This window comes from Numida meleagris, chromosome 2, assembly GCF_002078875.1.
Source record: "Numida meleagris isolate 19003 breed g44 Domestic line chromosome 2, NumMel1.0, whole genome shotgun sequence".
In the NCBI taxonomy this organism is placed as follows: domain Eukaryota; kingdom Metazoa; phylum Chordata; class Aves; order Galliformes; family Numididae; genus Numida; species Numida meleagris.
Window position 1 is genome coordinate 46,374,316 of NC_034410.1, and position 25,473 is coordinate 46,399,788.

The 25,473-nt window shown below is 39.7% G+C and overlaps 1 protein-coding gene across 7 annotated transcripts; it reads right to left on the reverse strand.

The window, feature by feature from the left end:
* On the reverse strand, positions 264-24,847 carry GPR141 (G protein-coupled receptor 141). Of its 7 annotated transcripts, XM_021388176.1 has the most exons (5): positions 24,516-24,847; positions 23,580-23,759; positions 10,361-10,521; positions 3,913-5,774; positions 265-3,819 (listed from the first exon to the last, which is right to left on the reverse strand). In XM_021388176.1, the coding sequence occupies exon 5, from the start codon at positions 3,814-3,816 to the stop codon at positions 2,872-2,874; it is 945 nt and encodes a 314-aa protein (XP_021243851.1). In that variant the 5' UTR covers positions 3,817-3,819; positions 3,913-5,774; positions 10,361-10,521; positions 23,580-23,759; positions 24,516-24,847; the 3' UTR covers positions 265-2,871. The 7 variants fall into 7 exon arrangements, with proteins under 7 accessions (XP_021243853.1, XP_021243851.1, XP_021243847.1 ...); XM_021388172.1 differs by lacking the exons at positions 23,580-23,759; positions 24,516-24,847 and adding an exon at positions 18,974-19,080; XM_021388173.1 differs by lacking the exons at positions 23,580-23,759; positions 24,516-24,847 and adding an exon at positions 18,822-19,079 and having other exon boundaries at positions 3,913-3,978.

Consider the following 25,473-nt stretch of genomic DNA (forward strand, 5'->3'; position numbering starts at 1 on the left):
GAACTGCATCCCCCTAATTCTGGTCATTAGCATCAGGAATTAAAATTATTAGCATCAATTTCTATTTGGAAAAAAAAAATGCACCCACTGTGTGGTATTTTTGTGATGTCACAGTGTTGCAAATATATACATTTTTACAAAAATTAAACTACTCACCACTTTACGACATACAAGAAGGTTAGTTAAGCTATATGATTAGGATGTACTATTTGAAATATATGCTTTATTTTTTTGAGCAGAAAGCCATTTTTTTGATAAAAAACTTTATTATATAAAAAGATTTATAATATAGCGTTACAAAGTTATGCAGTGCTTGCAGAATGCACATAATACATTTTTGTCCACCAAAGATGTTGCTACAAGAGGAAACAGAAATGTGCCATAGGATCATAGACTGTTCCTAGTTGGAAGGGACCCATGAGTATCACCAGTCCAACTCCTGGCTCCACATAGGACCACCCAAAATTTGAGCCCTGGGTCTGAGAGCGTTGTCCAAATGCTTCTTGAACTCCAGCACTGGAAGAGGGTTGCTGTATCCCAGGTGCAGAATCTGGTGCTCTTGTTAAACTTCATGCCGTTGCTGACTGCCCAGCCCTCCAGTTTGTCAAGATCTCTCTGCAAGGCCTCTCTGCCCTCATGGGTATCAGCAGCTCCTCCCAGTTCAGTGTCACCTGCAGACTTCACTGAGTATACCGTCAAGTTGTGCATCTGAATCACTTATGAAAACATTGAAGAGAACTGGCCCTAGAATGGAGCCCTGCAGAACCCCCGTAGTGACTGGCTGCCAGCCTATAACCCCTTTGAGCCCAACCTGTCGTTTCTCTCTTCTCTCCCGCCACAGGGTAAAACTGTTTGGTTCATGTATTTTTGAACCAAATATGGATCAGAGTAGTTTATTGCTTTCTTAATGACACAATTAATTGGCAGTCAGCGAACTACACATTCAAGCTGACTTTTTCCATGTTTTAAATGTCTCTGTAGTTTTGCAGTTACTGTTTAATATGGCTGGTGGTCCTCTTCCTCTTTAACATGATCCTCCTGAGGCAAACAACTCAGACAGTTTTGTCTCAGATTCACACACATTGCAAACTTTCACACTTTTCTCTTATCAGTTGTTGTGATACAGGCAGTTTGCCAAGAGTGGGCCATGCGAGCATCCCCACATCTGCCTTGTGAACTTCAGTGATTTCCAAGTATTGTTGTCATGTAGCATTGCTCAGACTGACCTGAAAATAATCTCTCATAGTCAGATCTACTGAGAAATACAGTGGAGATTGAAGCAGGAAGGAAGACAGGGAAAGAAAGAATTTGGAATAGATGGGATCCTGCAACGTAACCATCTTGGACATCACTCTTTGATGGGATCAAAAGCAATCAGTGTAGCAGTAAGACTGCGCAGGTACAGGAAGATCCAACAGTTATTATCTGATTGCTGTACGGTGAGAAAGAGATGATGAAGTAGAAAGAAATGGAAAGATTCAGAAACAGGATAAGGTAGATTTCAACAGCATCATGAGAGGAGACTTCCACTGGAAATTAATTAGCCAATAACCTATAATTTGTCAAAATATCAAGATATTATTCTACTGACTAAATTAAGAATGTGACCTTTTAAAGATGTCAAGAAGAGGAAAGATAAATTAGTCACTGCTGTCTTGTGTTACAGCAGTCAGAATTTTATAGTCTTTTTTGGGTTGGGTGTGAAACAGCAGAGCTATGAAAGCCTGAATGTCTCCCATAGAATTATTTTGCTGATTTTTTTCCTCTTTTCAAAAACAGCTTAATTCTGTCTTCAGAAATAGCAACTCGCGCTGTCTCACTGAGATATAATAAGCTTTTTATCTTGACTGGGTTTCTCTATCCCTCCAATCTGAGCAGTATCATTTTAATTTCTTTTATCTCTGTGTCCAAGGTACAACATTTATAGAATTGATTTCATGATAAAGATACCAAGAATAATTATATACAAACTTCAGAATTGCACAAAGTCAATACAGGAGAAAAAAAGTGCTTTACATTTACCTTGCAAACATAAAATATTTGACGTTTTAAGACAGGACATCTGTTGCCTGAATGACCTAAATAAAATGATTCTCAGCATTAGCTACTTTTTAAAGATTGAACAATTCTGTAAGTAAAAATGGTTCAGGCTTTTGGTCTGAACATACAATATTCAGTGATGATGTGTAACTTTTGCTTCTGGAGATGTTTTCACAGTATGGGAAAGAGAACAAAACTCTTTTCTGTTGTAATGGTAACATCTCCAAGAAGCAATTTTGAGAAAATCTTTTAAAGAAACAAATATGTATTGATAGTTTGTTTTTTAAGAGTTGTCTGAGTTGCTCGGTTCATTTGGGAAGTTACTCTTGTCTTTACAGTGAAGTAACAGACCCATTCAAGTGGAACAATAGCTTCACCAAGATTTTATGAGAGTTTGCAGGGAATAAATAAGATATGTACACAGGAAATGTTATAGATCTTTACATCTCAAAAATCTGTCCCAAATTCCATACAAAATTACTTTTTTTTTGTCTGTGTTTCAACACACTTTGCAAATTCTCTCGAGTTCCATTGTGGTGCCTTAGATTTCACAAATTTTGATGTAAAAAAAGCAAAACTGATGAGCCCATGCCCTTTCCTCCTACTCTTCAAGGTGTATCCACTCCTCACAAAGTAGGGCTGTGAGGAAATCCCAGAGGTAGCCTCCCAGTCAGTCATCTGAGATGCGAATGATGGTTTACGCCATTATTTTGGAGAGCAGGTTTACGATGTCTCCAGCATCCACTCTGATGTGCTGAGGAGTGGATTTGCCATGTCTCTCCAGCACTGTGCTCTGCCAGATCCAGGTCACCACACTGCAGGTAGTTGGAGCTAGCAGCAGGACAGCCTGCTTCGAAGCATACCAACCTTTTGTTTGAAGAGACGGCTTCCACTCAGCACAAAGGACAGCAGATCCAGGCAGCTGAGGGCTGTCAGACTCAAAAAAACTTCATTGTAGCTTTCTAACTGTTCATTCTCACTCACATGCTTTATGTAGTAGACTCTAAAGAGGTGATAAGGAAGGAAGCAAATTATGATGACACAGATGAATATCAAGTTTTTCACCTGGGCCCAGAACTCTTGGTGTGACCAGAGAGAGGTGGAGAGTTTTCTCGATACTTTTACCAGAATAAAGATCTGCAGGCCAAGGAGAACAGAAGTAATTAAGGCGACAGCTGCAATTGTTAGGTAGTTCAGGACTTTCACGCTGTCCTGTTTCAGCTCCTTGTGGAACTTAAAGCATGCTTTATCGTCATAGATCCCTGAGCGTCCATACTGAATACCGAAGAGCGGCAACACGAAGATGATGACAACGACCCACACGGCAACGCTAGCAGCGATGGCATGCAGCTTCCTATAGAACTCTACCTTATCCTTCCATTGAAAGAAGATCAACCACCGGATCACCAGTGTGATCACATAGAATAGGAATGTCAGATACATGTGGATGTGCACCATAGCACTCACCATTTTACAGAATGGCATGTGGAAGATCCACTCCTTATTGACATAGTAGTGCAGACGGAAGGGCACTGTGAGGAGAAGGAGACCATGTACCACGACTAGGTTAATGATGGCTGTAGTTGTCACAGACAGACTGTTCATCTTGACCAGCACAAATGACATTGCAGTGGACCCTATCCCACCTCCAGCAAAGGCAATTGAGTAGACAGTAATCAGGATAGCTCTCGTGGTGTTGGTGTGGGCAAAGGCAGAGAAGGAGCCATTGCTGGCTATGTTCTCTTCAGTCATATTCGTGAAATCTTCCTTGTACATATTCTAAAAATGAAAGAATATGTAAAGACTAAGGTAAGATGAGAGTAAGAGAGCACCCACCTCAAAAGCCAGTAGAGCTTTCCAGCTGGTTCTTACTCGAGAGATAATTGTGGAATCTCAAGCTTGGAACAAGCTGTGATGGTTATTCAAAAATCCTCCAGCCTGGAAAAGAAGGTTGAAAACACTGGGAGTAGAACCTGCAGTAGATTACAACACTGCAAACCATTCTCTTAAAAACAAGCATGATCTAGTAGTAAGTGGAAGAAAGAGATCCTTAGGGAAATGGTGATTGTGGAGGGTTTGAACTCTCTGTGTTACTAGTTCACCTCTTTTCTGAGCATCTGCATGTTTCTTCAGTGATCACCAGATACACTGTTTGAATTCTGTTATTCACTCATCCATTTGTTTATCTGCAACACAAATCTGCCCTTCCCAAAGCCAGATAATAACTGTAAATTGTTCAGTCGAAGCTATATATTTTGTTTGTTACTGTTTGCTGAGTTTCGAACACATTACAGTCAACTCCTTCTGCATCTGAATAAGAAATTAAGTACTATGGATATGCAGGCTCCATGGAGATCCTGCTCAGATCCTGCCAGCCTGAGCAGCGTGGGCTATGCTGTGCTCAGGGCCATTTCACATCTAATATATGGTGTCAGGGTGTTACAAAATAGGATCTCAAAACATGTTAGGAAAAGCCATCCTGGGTTAAAGCAAATAAGCTTTCCTGGCTCGATCTGATGGAGATTAATGGAAAGTTTAATAAGTATGCTGTACATTCTTAATATAATGTCATTTCAAAGCGAGATTAAATACAATTTTGAGAAATCTAAATATAATTTCCGGTAGCATTTTTAAGTATTACAAAAGTATTTGGGAGAAGAAGTGTTGAGGGCGTCCTCCTGAAGCAAGAATCTATGGAAGTATCAAGAGGATGTCCACACTAGAGTCACAGAAAGAAAGCTTAAAAACAATTATGCTGGGCTCTGTGCTATCCCAGATGTACTGCTAATGCAACTTGAAAAATCTAATTTAAAGCTGGCTCCGGTACATCTTCGATTTCACCAGTGAATCTTGCAACAGAAGGTTTTCTTCCTGGATGATTTTTTGGAATCTTTTCTTTTGATACTGCAAAGAAGTTAACTTCACAAAGTAGTACCTGTATCTCTTTGTCTGATTGGTATTTCAGCTTGTTTTCATAAATAGGTCGGGAGCGAAAAAGTTGTTTAGAAATTCCTTCTCTTGTGGAAAATCTATATCGTTTTATATCTATATAAATATCTATATTAGTTTTATTAACTGATTTTACTTACTCTGAGGTGAATGTATCTCTAATGCATCTCAGATATTTTTATTTTTTCTTAGCAATGTTTCTAGAAAATCACCACTACGGTAATCAAGATATCTTCACACACTGAAAAATCAGTTATTCTCTAGTTACAACAATGAAACTAAGACTTCAGATATTTTATTGCATTCAGCATAAATAGAACTCCCATACCTTGAAATCACATGTAGTGTTTGTTAGTACATACTGACCTTTTATGTTAGAAAGTAAAATCAGATGCAAAAAAAAACTTTCTTCTCAAAGGTGCTGCTTATTGGCACATCACACTATAGCTTTTGCATCAGAAACCGTAGAAGTTCCTTCCTGTTCTGTTCTCATTTCTGAGATGTTGCATCTCAGCCTCAATGCCATGCAAGCCAGAAGACATTAGCAATAGCAACTCATCAGTTTCTGAAGCTGTTAAACTTTAATTTGAAAAGATGTCTCTAAAAAGTGGCATTATCACACTGTTTTAATTTAAAATGCATATTTAAAGTTTAAAAAGTGTCATAGCCCTAAAGGCAACATGCTGCAAGTGTAAACAGATGTTAGGAACCCCAGTAGCAATGCTGTGCTGTGAGAGGAAGGACCTCTCGTGGTCACTGTTCAGAGTCCAGCAATGAAACTTGATCTGAAAGAAGGAAGGAAAAGATGAGCAGAAGTCAGATAACTGATATTATCCTCACACAGTCCTACTAGGTGCATAGCTAGTGACCTATTAATGTCCACCTAGATACTAAAATGCAGGCTTCTGCACAATTGTGCAGTCATTGCTAACTCCCTTTATTGTAAGATTCTGCTGGAAATCTCATTTTCTTTAATCTTCCAAAAAAAAAAAAAAAGTTACAAGCAAATAGGATATATTTAATAAGCTTATGAGCTCCTCACTGCTACAAGCATCCAACTGAAATGTCATTGCACAATGAATACAGAGTACTGCATGATTCAGGGTGTTTCACAGAGGAAATGCTGCTCTCAGGTAAGATGAGGCTTCCTGTTGTACTGATAGTCACACTGCTACAACACCCTGACATGAATTACAACTAGAAATTCCTTTGGCCAGTATTTTACAGGGGGTACATGCAATGAGAGATGATGCACATCTTACAAGAGAGCAATTTCTTACAAGTAGCTGTTGGAGTAGGTCCAGAGGAGGGCCATGAAGGTGATCAGAGGGCTGGAGCACCTCTCTTACGAAGAAGAGCTTGGGCTTGGTTAGCTTCAGAGAAGAGAAGGCTCTGAAAGACCTCATTGCAGCCTTCCAGTACTTTAAGGGAGCTTATAAACAGCAAGGAGACTGACTTTAACAGGATCTGATAGTGATAGGACAAGGGGGAATGGTTTTAAACTAAAAGAGAGGAGATTTCAATTAGATATTAGGTGGAAATTGTTTACTCAGAGGTGGTAAAGCACTGGAGCAGGTTGCTCAGAGAAGCTGTTGATGCCCCATCCCTGGAGGTGTTCAAGGTCAGGCTGGAGAGGGCTCTGTGAAACCTGATGTGGCTGTAGGTGTCCCTGTTCATTGCAGAGGAGTTGGAATAGATGACCTTTAAATGTCCCTTCCAACTCTCACAATTCTATGACTCTTTGACCAGTCATGAGGCAATGATGGCATCTCCTTCATTTGAGTGCCATAGCAGTTAAAGAGATATCTGCTGGTACCAAAGGCTCAGGGACGTTGCTGGAAAAGTTACGCTCTGTTCTGACAAAAAAGATAGATTGCCAGGAGGCCAGATGCTGGGTACTTTCAGAAATATGATCAGCAAAAAGGTTTGTATGCTTTCAAGAATCATCAGTTACCAGTGTGGATAACACCATTACATTCATTTTCTGTTACTTTCTGCGCAGCACAGTCCGCAGAGCTTCCCTGGACTTCTCTGGTCAGGCTAGAGCATGTTATTTATAAAAACAATTCAGTCTCTATCAAAATTGTCCCAGTAAAAGCATATTCATTCCAACCTACAGGAACTTATTTCTCTTTTCTCCTATAGTTAATCGTCCTTCCTACTGTTAAAAAAAAAAAAAAAAAGATGAATCATATTTCTAGACAGAATAAGCATGTTTAACTTCCAGGCATAGTAAATGCTTATATTTTTACCTTTAGATTTTAAAACTTTTGTCCAATTTTGTTTTCCCAATATATAAGTAGAGATAAAAGATACTTATCCTCTCTTTATTCCAATCATACTTGTGGGTCCTCAATGAACTGCCTCTATGTCATCAACACCGTGCTCCTTTTCTTTAATTCTTAGATGAACAACTTTGCATTTCACAGGAGTAGAATGCATGTTGTTAGTTTGCCCCCAACTTAGCAATCCAGATCAGTCTGTCACTGACTTGCCCTCTTCACCGCTAACTGTTTTCCCAGGCAGGTTCAGCAGTTACCATGATGTTATATCAACATTATATCAGCTTATCCACAAATAAATAAGTAAATCACATTTGTCAGAAAAGATGACAGTCCTACAGTCTCTGCCAAACAGTGAGCTCTGCTGTCTGTATAACCAGTGTCAGCAAAAGTTAGCCCCCTGTATACATCTGCTGAGGGACTGGCAGGCTTCACACAGATTTTCATGTGTTCTGACAGTTGGATTATGCAGAAGAAGCTTTTGCAGCCTGCATGCAGCCAACTAAGAAGTTTCCTTTAAATTTGCAGGGGGGAAAAGTTCAATTCGGAAGAAAGGTTTCTATTTTTGACATACTTAACAAAATGGAAAAAGAAACATTTGTCAAAACTGACATCTCTGCATTAAATTAAACTGGGTTGGTACCAGTGCAAAACACAAATATTGTTTCACAAAAGCCTGCTTAAAATGTGCATTTGTTTCACAAACATCCTCATTTAGTCTCAGAGCTGCTTTCTGTTGAGAGCATTATAATTGCTTTTTGATTTGCTCAAATTCCATGCTGTGTTATGGTAGTGTAGGCTATGTCACTAGAAAAATTGCAGTATTCTCTTAATTTCAAAATAACCACACACACCTGAATTTTGAAGTGTAGATGTATTCTTAAAGGAAAACGTTTCACATTAAAAATATGAAATGTACATTCACTCTGCATTTAGAGATTGATTTTTTTTTTCACATAGCTTTTAGTGATTCCTCGAACTCATTCTCAGTCTGTAACTCTTTTACTCATGTCTTGTAGGCTGTGTCATCATTATCCTGGCCTTTTTTAGTTTAAATTCAGTCTACTGAAGCATGAATAAGATGCAAAAGCATGTTGAGTCCTCTTTGTTTGTGATTTTCATTGTTTATACATGAAAATGGAAACTATGGAATCTTCCTAATTATTATTGTTCAAGTTACCGAAGAGAACAAATTTACCCTTCTGTTCTTTACAGAGGTTGCATGGTAACACACATGGGCACATGAAAACCAAAAAAATTTAAGAGCTACATGTCATCATTACAAAAAAAGGTTGAAGCAATGTCTTCCTGTGCTGCGAAATTACAAACACAAATGATGAAAACAGTTGTGCAGAAGAGCTTTAAAAGAAGTTCAAAATAATACTAGCAGATTGGGTACTGTTATTTTTAAAGTTGCAAATTCATTTTAAAAGCATTGCCAACCAAGTCTTTTGTTCATTCTATGTGTGCTTATACTTTAGAGTTTATCTGCACTTGTCAAGTGTTGTTTACTTGGCTCTTCATTTCAAGTAAGCTGTAAGAACAAAAAGTAACACACCTGCTATTTTAAAGTGCCATTGCTTTACTTATTCTTTAGAACCTATGACAAAGCAGCAACCATGAGGCTCAGCTATGTGAGGGCAAGGCTATCCATAAGCACACAACCTCAGGATAAATAGTGGTTGCGTTCCCAGTGATGAGTTCACGGGGAGAAGACATGGTCCTGTGACTTGCATGTTACTATTCCCTACCACTGATGTGATGTCTTGTCAGAACTGGCGTTTAGGGAATTTAACACAAGATCCCTTAATTCATAGCACTTAATTAGCCTCTGGGAGTCTTCAGAGCCTCCTATTTCTGAGCAGTGATGTTTTTCTATGGCCTAAAATAAACAAGTCTACACACATATGTAAGCCCCACAGAGATGACTGTAACTGACAAAAGAGTGAGTTTGGATATGCTCAAAGGATAGATGTCCAAGTGCAGGGGATGCACTTTGCACCACACCTCATCCCTGCTTTCTGCCAAGATTGCTGCTTGTCATTTGGATCTCTTGGGACTCAGTGCCATTGCTACATGTGTGCAGTGCTAGAAAAATTTGACTAAAAGATTTTAGTAAATAAACATTAGCCATGTCAGTATTGAGGACTTAACAGGAACAGAGATTGTCGTGTGGGGCGTATAATAAGAGGTGACTTACTGCAGGACAGAGACTCAGTTATGAGTCTGAGCAAGGTCAGCTTTGCCCTCCTGCAAGCTTTACTCATTTCTGTCAGAACACACAGTTATATTTGGGTACATGTCATGGTTTTGTGATTTTCGGTTATTGGTATTCCACATCATAACATCATGTAGTGGACATACCTAGTTCTCAGAAGAGAAGGACTACTACAGTCCCCACGGTACTTTGCTCCTTTGTTACCATTTTCCAGCTGGAGGGAAAAGATAGAAGCTTGCAGTATAAAAACTTGCAGATCATGAGACCTCGTCCCTTTTTCCGCCGTCTCTCGTCTTGGCAGCACCTCGCTCTCCAGCCGTCTTATCGTCGGTAGTAGAGTAAGGCCTACCTTGATTTTGGGACATTCTCTCTCTCTGTATTGGATTTATCAGCTTAAATTGTAATTATATTGTATTATAGTGTCTTGTTTTGCATTCCGATATCTTATTTAGTAAATTAGTTTGTTTCTCCTCAGATTGTTGCCGCTGTTCTTTGCTCTCAGGGCCATCTCCCTACCCTTTTCCCCTTTCCCCTTTTCCCGGGACGTGGGCCCGTGGGTCCCCCGTCCACTTTGTCACGGAATCGGGCCTAACGCCCGTAAACCGTTGACAGTACAGTACTTTTGAAAGCAAGGGTATTAACATCCAACATTTAGATATAGCCTTACATAAGAACGCTTTAACTGACTACATCCTATTGCTTCACATTGGTTAAAAAACACCAGGGACATGCTGTTCTCTGGTTCTTCACAACAAACTGCTCTTGTTAGACACTTTCGTTCTCACATCTCACAATTTTAATAGTGGCTAACAGCAAAAGAGGTACAGATAGTAGTAATAAAGTGGTAATAATAGTAATAAGCAGCTCTTACCTAAACCTTTCTTCATTTGATCTCAAAGCCCTGTTAAAAGGTACACATATCATTCTTTTCATGCCACAGCTGAAAAGCTGAAAACATCATGGCAAAGCCAGAAATAATCCTAGGATATCCTTAGATCAAGTGCTGTTGTCTTGGCTCCTTTAGTTCTTGTTCTAGAATAAATACATGACAATAACAGTGGTAAGAAAGCAATGATAACATTAAGATCTGCAGGTAGCATCTGATTTTTTTTTCATGTTCTATAATATTATTGATTCATAGAATAAGTTAATACATGCAATATGTTAATACATTTATTATTGTTGATGCTTAATTACATAATGTTTAAGTTATATAATGTTGATACATAACAGTACTGCTTTCCTGAGTTATTATCACAAATGGTACTTCCTGTGTTAAGTTCTTTATGCATTGTTTGCACTCTGCAACAAATTTTCAATTCTTTTACTGCTCAAAGTGAAAATAAATATCGAAATACCAGAGTTTGCTCTGGGATAGACATCATTATCTTTGTTTGTCTGTAAGCTGTAGTTAGTGTCAGTTCTGGGTAGGTATAAAAAATGTAATACACATAATTGCGATTCATTTTCCTTGCTAAATTGATGCAATTTTGCCCAAGATTTTAGCATCAGACTGTTAAATTTCTGGAGTATGTTTCTCTCGCTGCAGTTCAAATAATAGATTTCAGACTAATACACTCAGATTTTCACCATTAATATTTCAAGTTGGTGAGAGAATGTGATTATTGTAGAACATCATATATCCACTGAATTTAAACACATGTGCTAGAAATGTATATATTTTGTAAGATTTAAGTAATTTCTGTGGGTCTGAGCAATATCCCAAAATATTAAAGAAGTACAACAGGAGTTTTGTGTAGTCCCATTATGTCGCCTGTATGAAGCCTTCAGCTAGTTTAAATTTGCATTATAGGAACAGTTCTGTGGGCCAAGGGTGATTTAAAATAGTTGAGAGTCTGGCCTAGATTTCAAGTACTACTTGTCCTGAGCTCCAAGTAACATCAAAGCTCCTTTGCTCTGGATCGTGTGAAAGATCCTTGAGAAATGAGAGCTGTTTTCTTTCTGCTCAGGCATAATACAAGCTGTCAATGATTTTTTCAGCTGTTCTGAACTTGGAGATGTACACAGAATAACCATGGCAACCCAGGTGTTTTGATTTTCTGCAGTTATTATGTCAGAACTCAAGATCAGGAGTGCTAATTCAGAAGCAGACAATACATGATGGTGGGAAGTATGCAGGTGTGGTGTTTTGGTCTTTTGAAAAACTACTTTCCTTCACTTATGTAGGTGGCAGAAAGCAGAATGTAAGATTCACCTGAACACCTGAAATTCCTTGCAGGGAACCTGACTTAGTTACTTGATGGTAAAACTGGACTGACATTTTTGAAGACACTGAGCTGATGCCATGCAGAGAATCAGGCCCCCAGAGGGATCCCTTGACCAGAGATAGAGTGGGTTTCAAAACATTACCCAAAGTGCTAAGGACTGTTTCCTGTGTAAATAAACTTTGCTAGACAGTCGAGGAGACTTCTGCTAGCCAGAAAACTCTACTAGAAATAGCAGAGTATACCTTCATTATACTGTTTAATTTTACACTGGAAGAGCTAAATCCTGCTCCCTTGCATTCATGAAAGCATCAGGGCTTGAACTGCCAAAAAATATTTTAATACTTGACATCTAGCCTTCTTCTAGTCTCTGTATATATTCAGAGCCAGCACTTCACCTGAATTTATACTAATAAACAGGTAGGTTGCTCCAAAAGTAATGCCTCCTATTTATTTCCATGGAAATTGCAACAAATACAAAGAGCACAGTAACACTATTTGATAGAGTAAATTCTCCAAAACATTATTTTTCAACATAGTCACCACCACTAGCTATGCATTTTTGCCGGAGATGAACAAGAGCCTGCTTGCCACACTCGTAAAAATCTGCACCAGCGGAGCTGACTCACTGTGGCCATCACCACTGCTGAAACACACCACCCACCACCTCACTGAGCTCACATGCACTGTTTGGTCTCCGTAAATGTTCAGTGAGTGCCAATGAATGTCAATGGGTGCCATTTCTTCTGCATGGAGGAATTCAATTACATACCTTTTGCTTCACACATACTTCTATGCCAGACACCATTTTGTCAGACTGCCCCTCTGCTGCCGTCTGTCATATGGCAACAAAATGTAATGAAATATTAGTGGGAAGGTTCAGCTCCTACTGCCATACCACCAACATCTGCCCCTGATGTCGTGGTCCAACATAATATAATAGCAGGCATTACTTTCAGAGCAGCCTTTGTATAACCGGAGGCTTTGTCCCATAGTGGCTTATTTAGTCCTGTAATAAGCGATTCTTCTCTCTACTATATAATTTTAATACAATGTAGTTCCAGTTTCACTGGTGGCACCTCTGGTAGAGTGCAGTGGGACAGCAGATTAAGGTCCTGCCTCTTCACTTTCCCCTTTGAGTTATGTCTGAATATAAATCAGCCAGTAGCAATTATGGCATGAAGACAGCTTCCTCTGAAACCACCTTCCAAAATCCTGCAGTAGAGATACCATGGAGCTATCCAGATAACTAAACAAGGTTTAGTTTCTTGACAATGGATACGATTTTAATCTATCCTCTGATAAACTGGGGAAAATTTTGCATTTCAATGTATGTTTGACTGAAAGAACTGGTTTTAGTAGACTTATCTGTGGGATGACAAATCCCAAGCCCGATCCTATTCCATACACCTTTTCTTAGGATGAGTCAGAGCAGCGTCCTCAAGCAAGGGCAGTGTCTGGTACAAAGATGACACGAGGGGAGTGCATCTTCTGCTACATCCTGTCCTCCTTACTCAAAGCTGAGATCTGCTCAGAGAATGTCCAGTGCCAGCTATGAACCAGGTCCTACTCTGTAAGAACTGGCTGAATCAGTAATTAAGCTCTAATTGTGACAGGTTAATTGCAATTTATCAGTAAGCAAAAGATCAGCTGTTAATATGAATAGCTGAAATTTAATATGCAGTTAAATTAACTTTTAGTTGCTACTAAGACAATTACATTTTTGACTCATATTCCTAATGTACCTTATTATTTCAAGCACCTGAATAGAAAGATAATAATTATCTATGAAAAGAAAAATATTCAGTATCAATATCAGCTGGAAACATTTTGTAGGCAATAGGTTTCTTAAAATGTCTCTATCTGGGTTCTGAAGCAGTTGTGGTTTATGGCTGTCACCCAGGTGGTGTAAAGCATCCTACGAGAGAGAAATACTGCCTGTGACACATCTGAAAGAACATTTTGCTAAAAGTATAAGGAAGAAAATGTGACTTGCAATTCCTCATTTCACACATCTTTGCACAGCAGAGAGATAAATTCAAGCTCCTGTGAGAAGTGGAAACACATCTGGGTTTTCCCTTCTAGTTCCCTTTTCTAGAAACAAAACAAAACATTTTGCAAGATACTAACCCCAGGCATCATTACTCAAAAGAAATTAGCTTAAAGTGGTGCAGAGAAAGACTGCTTCACCCTCAGTCTCTCTCACTAGCTTTCCCTTCTTTGCAAGCACTGAAACTGCATGCCACTCCATGCTGAAGAACAGCGTATCAGTAAAACTGCCTCAAATTTCTATTCAGGCCTTTCCCTAACCCAGTTCTCTCACTAGAGGACTACAGCAACAACAGCAACGAAAAAAGAAAAAAAGAAAAAAAAAATCCATATAAAAATCGGTTGTACTACTTCTTTGATAGTGTGGGTAAGCATCTCAAACCTAGAAAAAAACCTGTTCTAATTCTAATAATTTGCCTCATTTTCTCCATACCTTATATTTTCTGTTGGCACTCTGCTTTGGCTACAGTGTTGGTTACTGAGGAAGGCAAGAGCCATCAGAATACAGACAAAAGCTATCTGTGGTGATTCTAGTCTAAAGGGGCATTTTCAGAAGGTGTCTGATTTATTTTTAACAGCTGCACATTTCCAGTAGTCTATCACCAGCTTTAATATTAACTTGTTCTGCAGAATTTTACCAGTTCCCATCTCTCACATACCAGTAGCTTTTTCAGTAGATACTCCTTTCATCGAGAATCCAGCACAACTATTCATTTATCAGAGCTTGTTCTCACCAAGATTAAAAAAAAATAATGGAGGGAGGAGCTGATTGACAAGGAGATGCATTACTCCTGCCATAAGGTTGACATTAAACTGCATAGAATGAAATCACATGTGCACTGCCATGTAAATCAAATATGTATATATGCCCTTCTGAGAAGAAAGAAAGAAGTTTAATCCATCTGGAGTCAGTGGAGCGTGGTGGAGAGAAGGCCCAAATAAGAATTTGGTACAGTATGCGCATTGTAGGAGATAGCCCATGCCTACATGAACTCTGATCCTCAACAGTATTTGTTGGACTGGATATAGCAACGTGCTTCTGTAACTCCATTGCACCTTGTTCTCAAGTTAGTAAATTAAGTACCAGTTTGAAGACATCCCAGAAATAGTTCCCCTGCTGATTTCAGCGATGTTAAGGATTCAAGAAAATAAGGAAAGTAAAGCACACAGTTAATGTGCTTAACTGTTCTATTAAATTGGAAATGAGAAGCATCAACTCACTGTGGAGAGATACCTGTTGTTTCCCAATTCTTTTCTCTTTCCACCATGAAATCAGGATCATTACCGGAAGTGATTCAATACTTCTACAGCTTTCATGGTGAGAGGTCTTATTATTCACTGTGAAGTATCATTAACATGATGCAAAGTGCAGATACAACAATGCCTACTGAGTATCCATTGCAGATTTTCTCTTATGCCTCCCTTACCTTGGGTAAAATCTTTTTCCACTTTCTTTCACTTAAGAAAGGAAGATTTCATTCTGTTCAGTGAGCTGACAATAACAATGAATTCTGTATCATGAGCTATCTCCATTTTCAGATTCACTTTTCACTAGATAAGCTACTGGACATCTCAGCTCATCTGGTTATCAATCCCTTCTCACTCCTGAGATTATTCTCACATTAACTTCATTTCAGCTGTGTATCAGAGACCTCTTCTAGGTTAGGAAGAAATCAGTTAATCTGGTGAGAGGTTCCAGCATTATATTTTGTTATTATTTTTTTGAACTATGAAGGCTGCTCCAAAAGTAATGCATCCTATTTTTTTATGTTGGCCCATGACATCCAAGGCAGATGTTGGTGATATGGCAGAGGAGGCTGACTCTTCACATCAATATTCTGTTACATGTTGTTGTTGTGTGACAGATGGCAGCAGAGGGGCAATCTGACCAATGATATCTGACGTGGAAGTGTGTATGAAGCAAAGGTGTGCTACTGAACTTCTCAGTGCAGAAAAAATGGCACGCATTGACCTTCGTTGATGCTTGCTGAATGTTTATGGGGACCAAACAGCGGATGTGAGCACAGTCAGGTGGTGGGTGGTGCGTTTCAGCAACGGCAACAGTGGGTCACCTCTGCTGGTGCAGATTTTTATGAGTGCAGCATGAAGGCTTTTGTTCATCTCTGGCAAAAATGCATAGCTACTAGTGGTGACTACATTTAAAAAATATTGTTTTGTAGCTGAGAATGTGTACTGTTAAATAGTGTTATTGTGCTCTTTAAATCTGTTGCACTTTCCATGGAAATAAATACAAGGCATTGCTTTTGGAGCAACCTACATATTTTTCCCTGAACCTTTTTCTGATTAAGAAACAGCCAAAGCATGTTGTTTTAGTGGCAAAAGAACAGAACTCATGCAATCATTTGATATAGCACTGGCAATAGAAGTTATGTATTGCACCATGTGAGTCTGAGGTATGCACGCAATTCATAATGCAATGCTATGCAGAAAGATCTTCAGATAGGTAGTTGGTGGTAAGACTATATTGTTGTGATGCTCCCTCTCATCTAATTTATTCCAGTTTCCTAGACGTAGGGGCTATAGTATTTTTGATGCTTCAGTTAGGTTCTGTAGAGCTAGTTTAGGTACCTCTACATAACACTGTGCATATACACATTCGAGTTTGTGGCTTTTGTGCCTGTTGAATCCTAAAAACACCCAGGTTGGCAAGGATTTCTAAAGACTGTATGGTCAAACCCCCCGCTGAAAGTAGAGCCTTAGAATGGGTTCTCCAGAGTCCCATCAAACCAAGTGTTTTCTATTTCCAGCAAGAGAGATTCCACCACTTCATATTTCTCAGAGTCCGCTTGAGAAGGAGATGAAACCAGGACACAATATCCTAGGTGTAGCCAAACAGGTTCTAATTGGAGTGGAATAATCACACCCTTGTCCTGCTGTCTATACTCATGCTGATGTGATCTACAACAAGGTTTCCCTTCAAAGCTAGCTGTAAGGGCACACAGCTGGCACATGTGCAGGTTGCCCTCCACCAGGACACCTCAGGTTGCACCCTAGACAGTCAACTCCCTTTCTTCCCAAAACTGCTGCATGGGACTACTTGGTCCAGAGCACAGAGTTTCACATTTGCCTTTGTAAAACATAATGCAGTTCTTGTCGGCCTGATCTTCCAGCCTATCACAATCTCTCTGTTTGGTGGCCCTTCCTTTCAGCATTTTCCATTTTCCAGTTTGGTGTCGTCTGCAAACTTGCTGAGGATGCATTCAAAGCTGTCATTCTGAGTTTTTATAAAATGATTGATAGCTTTAGGCCCAGTATTGACTCCTGAGGAACACCATTTGTTCTGGCTGCCTGTTAACAACAAAGCCATTACTCACCACCATTTCAACTAGCAGTTTAGCCAGTTTTCCACCCATTTCATAGTCAGTCTGTCTAGTTTGTGTCTTGATAGACTGCCAGTAGGATGCTGAGGATGATCATGTCAAACACATTGCTAAACTCAAGGGAGATTTTGCCCACAGAACTCACCTATTTAGCTAATTGTTTCATCATAGAAGGCATTGCAGAAAGACAAGTAAAGACACGCAGTGCTCTTTGTAGGTTGATAGATATTTTTCTCCTAAAGAAATCATTTTTACATCAATCTTTTCACTATTTGATAGCTCTTGGCCTCAAAACTTCCTTCAAATAGTGTCACTAACACTGCTAATGCTTTCTTATAACCTCAAAAACATAATGGAACAGAATTTCAACTATTTTATCCAGTTACTGGTATTGCTAGATTTTTGACATATAAAATGGCAGGGGAAATTTTCTCAGACTCTAGTTGCTTCTGACAACATACTTAGATCACCAGTAGCTTCACATACCAGAATGAATTGCAATCATATAGCATAGAATCATGCAACAAGGTAAGGCAGAATAGACAACTATGCACAGCACCACTTTTCAACAACGTTGTGTTCTTGCAGCAGTTTTCTTAGCAAGATGAGTCTGTGCTTGATTCACATCTTGCAGAGCAGCAGACACAGGTTTTTTGGGCCAAATATAGACAGCGTATTCAAAGGGGTGATGCCTTTCTGTGGGTGCTAAGAACAGCAAGGAGATTTAAGCTGACATGTAGTGAGAAACTCCTGGACAGCAGCATGGTACTGAGGGGTATACGGTGCCATTAAAGTTTACAGCGTAGTTTTCCCTGCTGGAAGTTATTTGTGTGCTTCAATTGATAATGTTGGCACAAAGATGTTACAGTTCAAAGTGAAAGGTGAGAGAACTATCCTGCTAATTCCTGCCTTCCCAACTGTGAGTTTACAATAAGGGTGAAAAAAAAAAAAGCTGCTACTGTTCCTACAGAGGTAAAAATCATCACCCTGGTACATGATCAACCAGCAAAGTTCCGGAGTCCAAACAAACTGCAGAGCTACCTGAATAATATATGCATTCATCAGCCAACATTTGGTGACACAGGTCGCTGTGCTGTGGTACCTTCTGTTTATTTTTCTCTTCTTTTCAGCCACAGCTCTGTTCTATGTGATTTATATGTACCTCTCCATTCATTCTTTTCTCTGTTCACAGAGGAAGGCACTTAGCTGCTCTTCCTGGCTAATGAGAAAGCTCTTCAACATCAATGACATGAAAAAAAACTGTCATCCACAATTCCTTTGTTCACTTCCTGATGGTCTCTTGCACACACTGAACAAGAGGAGGAGAGTGATGTAAAATTCAGTATCAGAGCAGATAACCAGTGGCTAAATCAGCTACCCAAAGGCCCTCAAGAAGTGGATGCTAAGCCATTCTTGCAGGGCTGAACAAGTACCTGACAGCATCAGAGAAGGTGTCCAAAAGCAACATAGAGATGGCAGAGCTTACAGCCCTCTGACTGTCAGGGAGAGTTGAGATTAATTTGGGGGAAGTATTTTGGAAGTGGAGATGTTTTAAAAGGATCCCAGGTGCCTTTCCTACAACCCTGATGCACATAATACACATGTAACTGTCTTGTGCTTTGTTTCCAAAAATTGCATAAAGAGAAGTAAAAACCCGAAGCACTTCTTTGATCTTATAAATTTTCTCCCAGCTTGAAGTATAAAGCGTTAAGCTTACCTCCCACCAAGAACCTTTATGGTCCATCCAGATCTGCAGCCTTCTCAGCTGATTTTAACATTTCCCTCCTCTTCTCCAAGGTGAGGGAAGAAATTTATCTTCCTTCATGTCTAACTCTTAACACCTCTGCTGAGTACCTTTCCGGCACTTACCTGCAGACTCTCCAGGGGCACAGCAGGAGACTTCCCCCGCTCTGCACATCTCCCTGACTTCACAGAGAAGTGTTGTTGAGGAACTGCAATTGCAACAGAGCTCTTTCTGCTTCCTGAAATATCATCCACTGCCCATAAACCGCAAGTGTGCTCGGACCAATTGTGTTCGCATATCTGTTTTTTTTTTTTTTTAATTATTCTTGTTCTGTTCTATGCCTATTAAATGTTGCCATTTAATGCAAAATGTATCCGCTTGTAAGCCATTACAGTGGCAGGAAAGAAAAAGTACTAGTAGGACTGAAAGTGAAAAAGTGCATGTACAGGAATGAGCTTGTAAGCAGGTGTGTGGATTTATGGATACAGACATCTCTCCTGTGGTATGAAGGTCACTCAGCCTCTCCACATTTCCATGGTTGCTCAGATAACACTTGAATGTGAATCAGCACTAAGATTTTGTGCATTCTGTGGTCTGAGTGTGCCCACTCTGACGACACTTACAGCCCCATATGTAGGATTGATATCGTGTCAATGGTGAACATATTGATCTGAGAGCCCTCACAGGCACTTTCTTCATGATGCAGCAATAAAACATATGTAGTAAACATGAAGCAGGGCAGCCTGCAGGGTTCAGTGCTTTCTGGCACTCTTGAAATGTTTCTGTCTCATTCTTGAATGACAGAGTCTTCCAAAGAGAGAAGTTCTAATGTAATGTATGTACATTACAGTCTTTTTATTAATGAAAAATATTGACTTGTTTATAAAAGAAGATAAAAGTAATGTGAGGAAAAGGAGGTTTTGGCAGGGAATTGCTATTATAATTACTCTCTTCACTATACACTATTGGTGGTATTCTTAATTGTATTCAGTGCATGTACCTGTAACCAAAAATCTGGCAAAGCAGCAGAGGTACATGCAAAGGCTCTAGAAGGATTCCTTCACCCTCTTTAATTTATGAATCTTGTACCAGTGTTGCAGCAGTGTATCTGCAAAACTGGACTACATAGGAAACAGCAGAACACTTCTCTTCAAACCTTGAAGATACATTCCCAGGAGTTTCAGTATGAATAATGAAAGTATTCAGAGTAAGGATTTCTCTTTCTTCCAATTAAGGGGATATGCTTGGGGACTTTTAAATTCAAAAGCTCATTAAATGTTCTCTACTATCCCTTTGTCAAGATTCTCTGAGATAAAAAGTAATAGAGCAGGAAAATATAGCACTATTCTTAGCAATGTCTAACTCTTCTTCTTAGTTTTTAACAAGGAAACTATTGCTCCAATTACTGGTTGAGCTTATAAAATATTATTGTAAGATTTCAGTGATCTGCAGTTTAAAACTTAAAATAAATTCAATATTAAAATTTAGTGAGGCTTCTCATAAAATAAAAAGTACAGCAATATTTTCCACTACATCTAAATGCAAAAATTCAAAACAATGTTGAATTTGTCTAAACTGAGTAATATCCTACTAGTCCTATATTAGATGTTGAGAAGGTAAGGCATAAATAGATCAAATGATTTCTTCAAAGTCACACAGCAAGTGTGCTACTGAATCAGGTTTAGATTACATATCTCCTAATGCTGTGCCTTATTGCTTTAGTGTGTAGGCTGCGTTTTGCCTTTCAGTAACAATCAGGAGGGCTTCCAGAACTAAACTTCTCACATTAACTTGTGAAATACAATAACCTCACTGTTGCTTCAGGCCAAAAACAGCTGTAAGTTTTTTAAGAGCTGCTCATCCTAAACACTGATATATAAAAGGGCATTGAAAAGCCCTGAGACTTTGATTCTTTGAGGAGTAAAGTTTGCACTGTCCATGGGTATGTAGTTGTATCCACAGCTCATAAGGACTGATCCATGTTCAGAATACTAAGGTAAAGTGGATATGGAAACAGGATATGGACTTTCTGGAGATCGTTTGTTTTAACTCATCACTCAAAGTAGGCAACTTTATGCCAGGTTGTTCAGTGCCAGTCCAGTAGTTTGAATAGTTGAGCATATCATCTATGGCATTTGTTCCAACATTTGACCACTCTCACAGTGAAAATACTTTTTTCTAACATGTAAGTGAAATTTCTCATGCTGCAACTCATATCCATTGCCTCTTGTCCTATTGCTATGTTATCCTGGGAAATATCTGTCTCCATCTTTGTCTATTGCCTCTTATGGGGTAGATGAAGACAGTGATAAAACTAACCTGTGCTCTTGGTAATGTAGCCCAAAATATGGTTGGCTTTTTTTTTTGGCTGCCCTGGCTCATGTTCAACTTCTTGTCTACTGGGTACCTCTTGATTCTTTTCTGCAAACCTTGCTCTCTAGACTGGCAGTGCTCAGCCCTTACTATTTCATGGGTGTATTCAGTCCCAAGTGCAGGGATTTGCATTTTCCATTGCTGTCCTTCATGATGTTCCTTCAGCTTTATTTTTCCAGCCTGTCTAGATTAGCCTTGCCCCCTTGAGTATACCAGCCACCTGTCTAATTTGGCATCAGCCTTAAACTGACTGAGGTGCACTCCATCCCATTAGCCATGTCATTAATGCAGATGTTAAATAGTATTGACCTAAATATCAGCAGAGGAATGTTTGTTGCCCTCAGTCAGTCCTTCTTGACTAGTCCCAGATTCCTCAATTTCTGTGAGCCCGGATACTATTTCCAAACAGATTCGCTCCATAAGTAATTGGTACAATCTTCCAAAGATGGTTGAGAGAAACCTTATAACAATATCAGGAATCTTAGCAACATGAACATCATGATAAACACAATGTCCTGTGGATTGGACCCCGTGGGACATGGGACATGAGAAGTCAGTGATGCTAGTGGCCCTTGGTGAAGGTGTACACAAGATGAGTGTCAAGCATGGAACCTTACAGAGGTGCTCACTGTTTGCATCACAAGGCTGGCAATCCTTATGTGGCATCTCCCAGAGACTGGCTCCCTGCAGGCGCAGTTACCTCCATGCTTCTGACAACATAAAACATTGCTCAGGTAGGCAGCGAAAAATATAGAAGTGAGTGAACAGCTGTTGCTTATCTGCTTTATTTTGCAAGTAATTTGTCCTGGTGGCTTGACCATGCCCATCAATAAATCACACCAGAAATCTGAAAGACTTCAACTGCTTGCTTGATCTTTACGAGGAAAAACAGCCTGGTTCATACTGTCACTTCCAGAGAAGCAATAGGACTGTTTCTCACTAACTACAGAACCAAGAAGAGAGAAAAAAAAGTTAAAGCAAATGTGTAGTTAATACAGTATGTAACTTTCATGGCTTAGTGCTCCTATTCTCTCTATTTGCTGACTAGTTCTACTTGGTGCAAATAGATTCTTACAGTATTACAAGATAGAGAAGTGAGAATGGATTAAAGCATAAAGATAGAGCAAAACGGAACAAGGAAGGTCTGATGTATCGTGACAAGCTGTCCAATGTATTGTGAAGAAAATACTAGCAACATTGATGTTCTCCTGGCTTGGGCCAGCCAGTTTTCAGTCAAGTTCTGTTTCCTATTTTGTGCAGTCCAACATTTGTATGGGGACTATAGTTGCATCTGATGAAAACGAGAGTTGTAAGCATATCTCTTGTGTAAGCTGCTGAGAAAGATCACTGGGTGTCTACTCTTTGCCTCTGACTATCATCTTGAGCAGTGAAGAGAAGGACAGTGGATAAGCCTTCGAGAGGCTCAGCTGGTAAACAGAAATTGCCCATTGTGATTTCTGTCATTCCAGGAATGTTTTACTAGTGAGTGAGTGACACAGTTCAATCTAGATTGGAGAAGGCTGTAAGAAGACTGAACTCCCAAGAGATGTCCTCAGCAAATAACATGACATTTCTGTATGTTCGTAGGCCTCACCACACATGTTCAGTAAATACGGTTGATGCTTGATGTTTGCATTAATTTATACTATTTTCTCCAATGTTTGTTTCTTACAAATCAAAGATATCAAAGATGATTGATACAGAGATAACTGGATCAGGGGCAAATAGTTTGGACACTGAATAGATTATTAAACTTCTTCAGAAAAGCCAATGAATTGTCTTAGAGGAAAATGTGAACAATTTCTGCAAGAATAGGACACAGTTAATTTTAGGTGACCTTTACTAGCCATAAGAGGCATGGATCTGCTTTACAAATTTCATGTTATTTTCATTGTTCATGACAAGTCAGAAGTGAAGAAAAGGCAGTGGACATGAGCTGGTGCTGAAGTCTCGAGTTATCCACCTTGGTGATGAAACTTCTAAGGGTGTATCTTTCCTGTGGTAAGTGTGATATGTCTTTTGCTGCAATGCCTGAAGAACAGTGTTCGTTGCTTTTGTGGTGCAATGCTGTGCAGAAAATGAAATCGAAAGCATACTTTGCTTCTTATTGTGGTTGCCATGCTTGGGAATAGGCTTGCCTACGGGCGGATAGAATCAGTTCTGAGGCAATGACAAACTATATTCTGATGTTTGGACTTTCCAGCACAACTATCAGTGAAACATAGTCTTTGGTCAGTTAGGAGAAGGAAGCAACTCAGATACAAGAAAGCACACTAGAAGCAGTGAAACCACTCAGAGCAAGAGGAATGCATAGAACTTACAACATCAGCTCCTTTGCTACTACATTGAGTGACTTACATTTCTAAAGCAAACTGGAAACGTGAGGAGCTGAAAAGCTTTCTGTGATGCAGTCACCTTCTGTTTGTCTTGTCGTCTGGAAGAACCACAGAAGTCTTTGGCTGCTGGGAGGGTTCATCCCTCTCAGGACCCATTCTCAAGCAATATGCCACGGTTCTGGTTACCATCTGAGGTGAAAAGCTAATCCAAGAAAAGCATGAAAATACCTTTACTTTTATCACAGAATCACAGAATGTCAGGGATTGGAAGGGACCTCGAAAGATCATCTAGTCCAATCTCCCTGCCAGAGCAGAAACACCTGGATTAGGTCGCACAGGAACACATCCAGCCAGGTTTTGAATGTCTCCAGAGAAGGAGACCCCACAACCTCTCTGGGCAGCCCATTCCAGTGTTCTGTTATCCTTACTGTGAAGAAGTTTTTTCTCATATTTATGTGGAACCTCCTATGTTCCAGCTTGCACCCACTGCCCTTTGTTTTATCATTGGATGTCACTGAGAAGAGCCTGGCTCCATCCTCCTGACACTCACCCTTTACATATTTATAAATATTAATGAGGTCACCCCTCAGTCTCCTCCAAGCTAAAGACACCCAGCTCCCTCAGCCTTTTCTCATAAGGGAGATGCTCCCAGTTCGGTTTCTGGAATGTGGTTTTCATGGTCGCCAAGTCTAGTTTAAGAAAAGAATATTATAGGAAAATAACTCTTTCCAACCACATGGAAGGAAAAGCAATGTGCTTTAAGCACTGTGTCTACTTAAAACAAGATGCAGGCATCCACTATTTGAGCATTCATGGCAGACATTCTTTTTTTGTGCAGGCAGACTTGGAAATAACAGAGGAATTTTTTTAAAATACCATTTAATAAATAATGGAATAGCACTTTCAAAACTCACAAGAGATGCAGAACAATGATGAAATCAGATCTAGGGTTACTTACCCATACATAAGCAAGAAATCTCTGGATAAACGAGATGTAAATGACCATTCAGCTGCTGTAATAGGACAGACAACCGCACCCCAGAACAGTCAAAAAGCTTGCCTTGATGCATCTGGAAGCCACAAGATTTCACCTCCCTCTGAAGGAAGCAACAACTGTCTTGTGAGCTATTGTGGGTGGCAGCTCAGTGCTTTCTCAGGGTAAATAAAGTATGTTGTCTGTAAAGAGACAGTGATGTTCTACAGAAAGACAGTAGCCATAACGTGTAAAGGAACACCAAGCAGAAAAGGAGAAACTAGAAGTAAAGACATGAAGTGAGGAATGTGACATGACTGAGACTGCAAAACCAGGTGCTCAGAAGTCAGGGAAGGGAGAAAACTGAGCAGAACAAAGTTCACTCTTCCCATCTAGATCTGTCTGAGTCAGATTCCTCTGTTTGAGATAGAGCATTTTTAATTTGCTAAATACTGGAAGGATGGAGAAGAAGGGAGGGATGACACTACAGTCACCACTAACTGCTGGAGCTACCCAGATCGGTATGGGATGTGTAGCCTGAAGACTATGTCTCCCTTACCTTCATATTTTTATGGTGACAGTTCTAGGAGATCTGATAAATGGAAAGTTCAGACTGGTGCTTTTGTTGAGCCACTTTAAGCTATACACCACACTGAACACTCAGCTTGAACATATTTTACTTTAACTATAGTAGCTAAAATTGAAATCTTTACATGAGTGCCTGGGGACTGGCATTCACTGTGAGAACCCCATACTGCTGGCTGTGCCTTGCACATTGCTGAGAGACAACTGCTGCCTGACAGAGTTCACAGACTGAGCTGGCAGTTAGGGTAAATCTTCATCAAGGAAATAGCTCTTCCTATTTTAAATTAAGACAAGACAATTCCTCCCAATTACCTAGGCCCCTTGTCTCACCTCCTGCATCACTAGTGCTTCAGTCAGT

Excerpts from the sequence above, each read along its gene's own strand:
- GPR141 (XM_021388178.1), bottom strand. The coding sequence starts at position 3,816 with ATGTACAAGGAAGATTTCACGAATATGACTGAAGAGAACATAGCCAGC.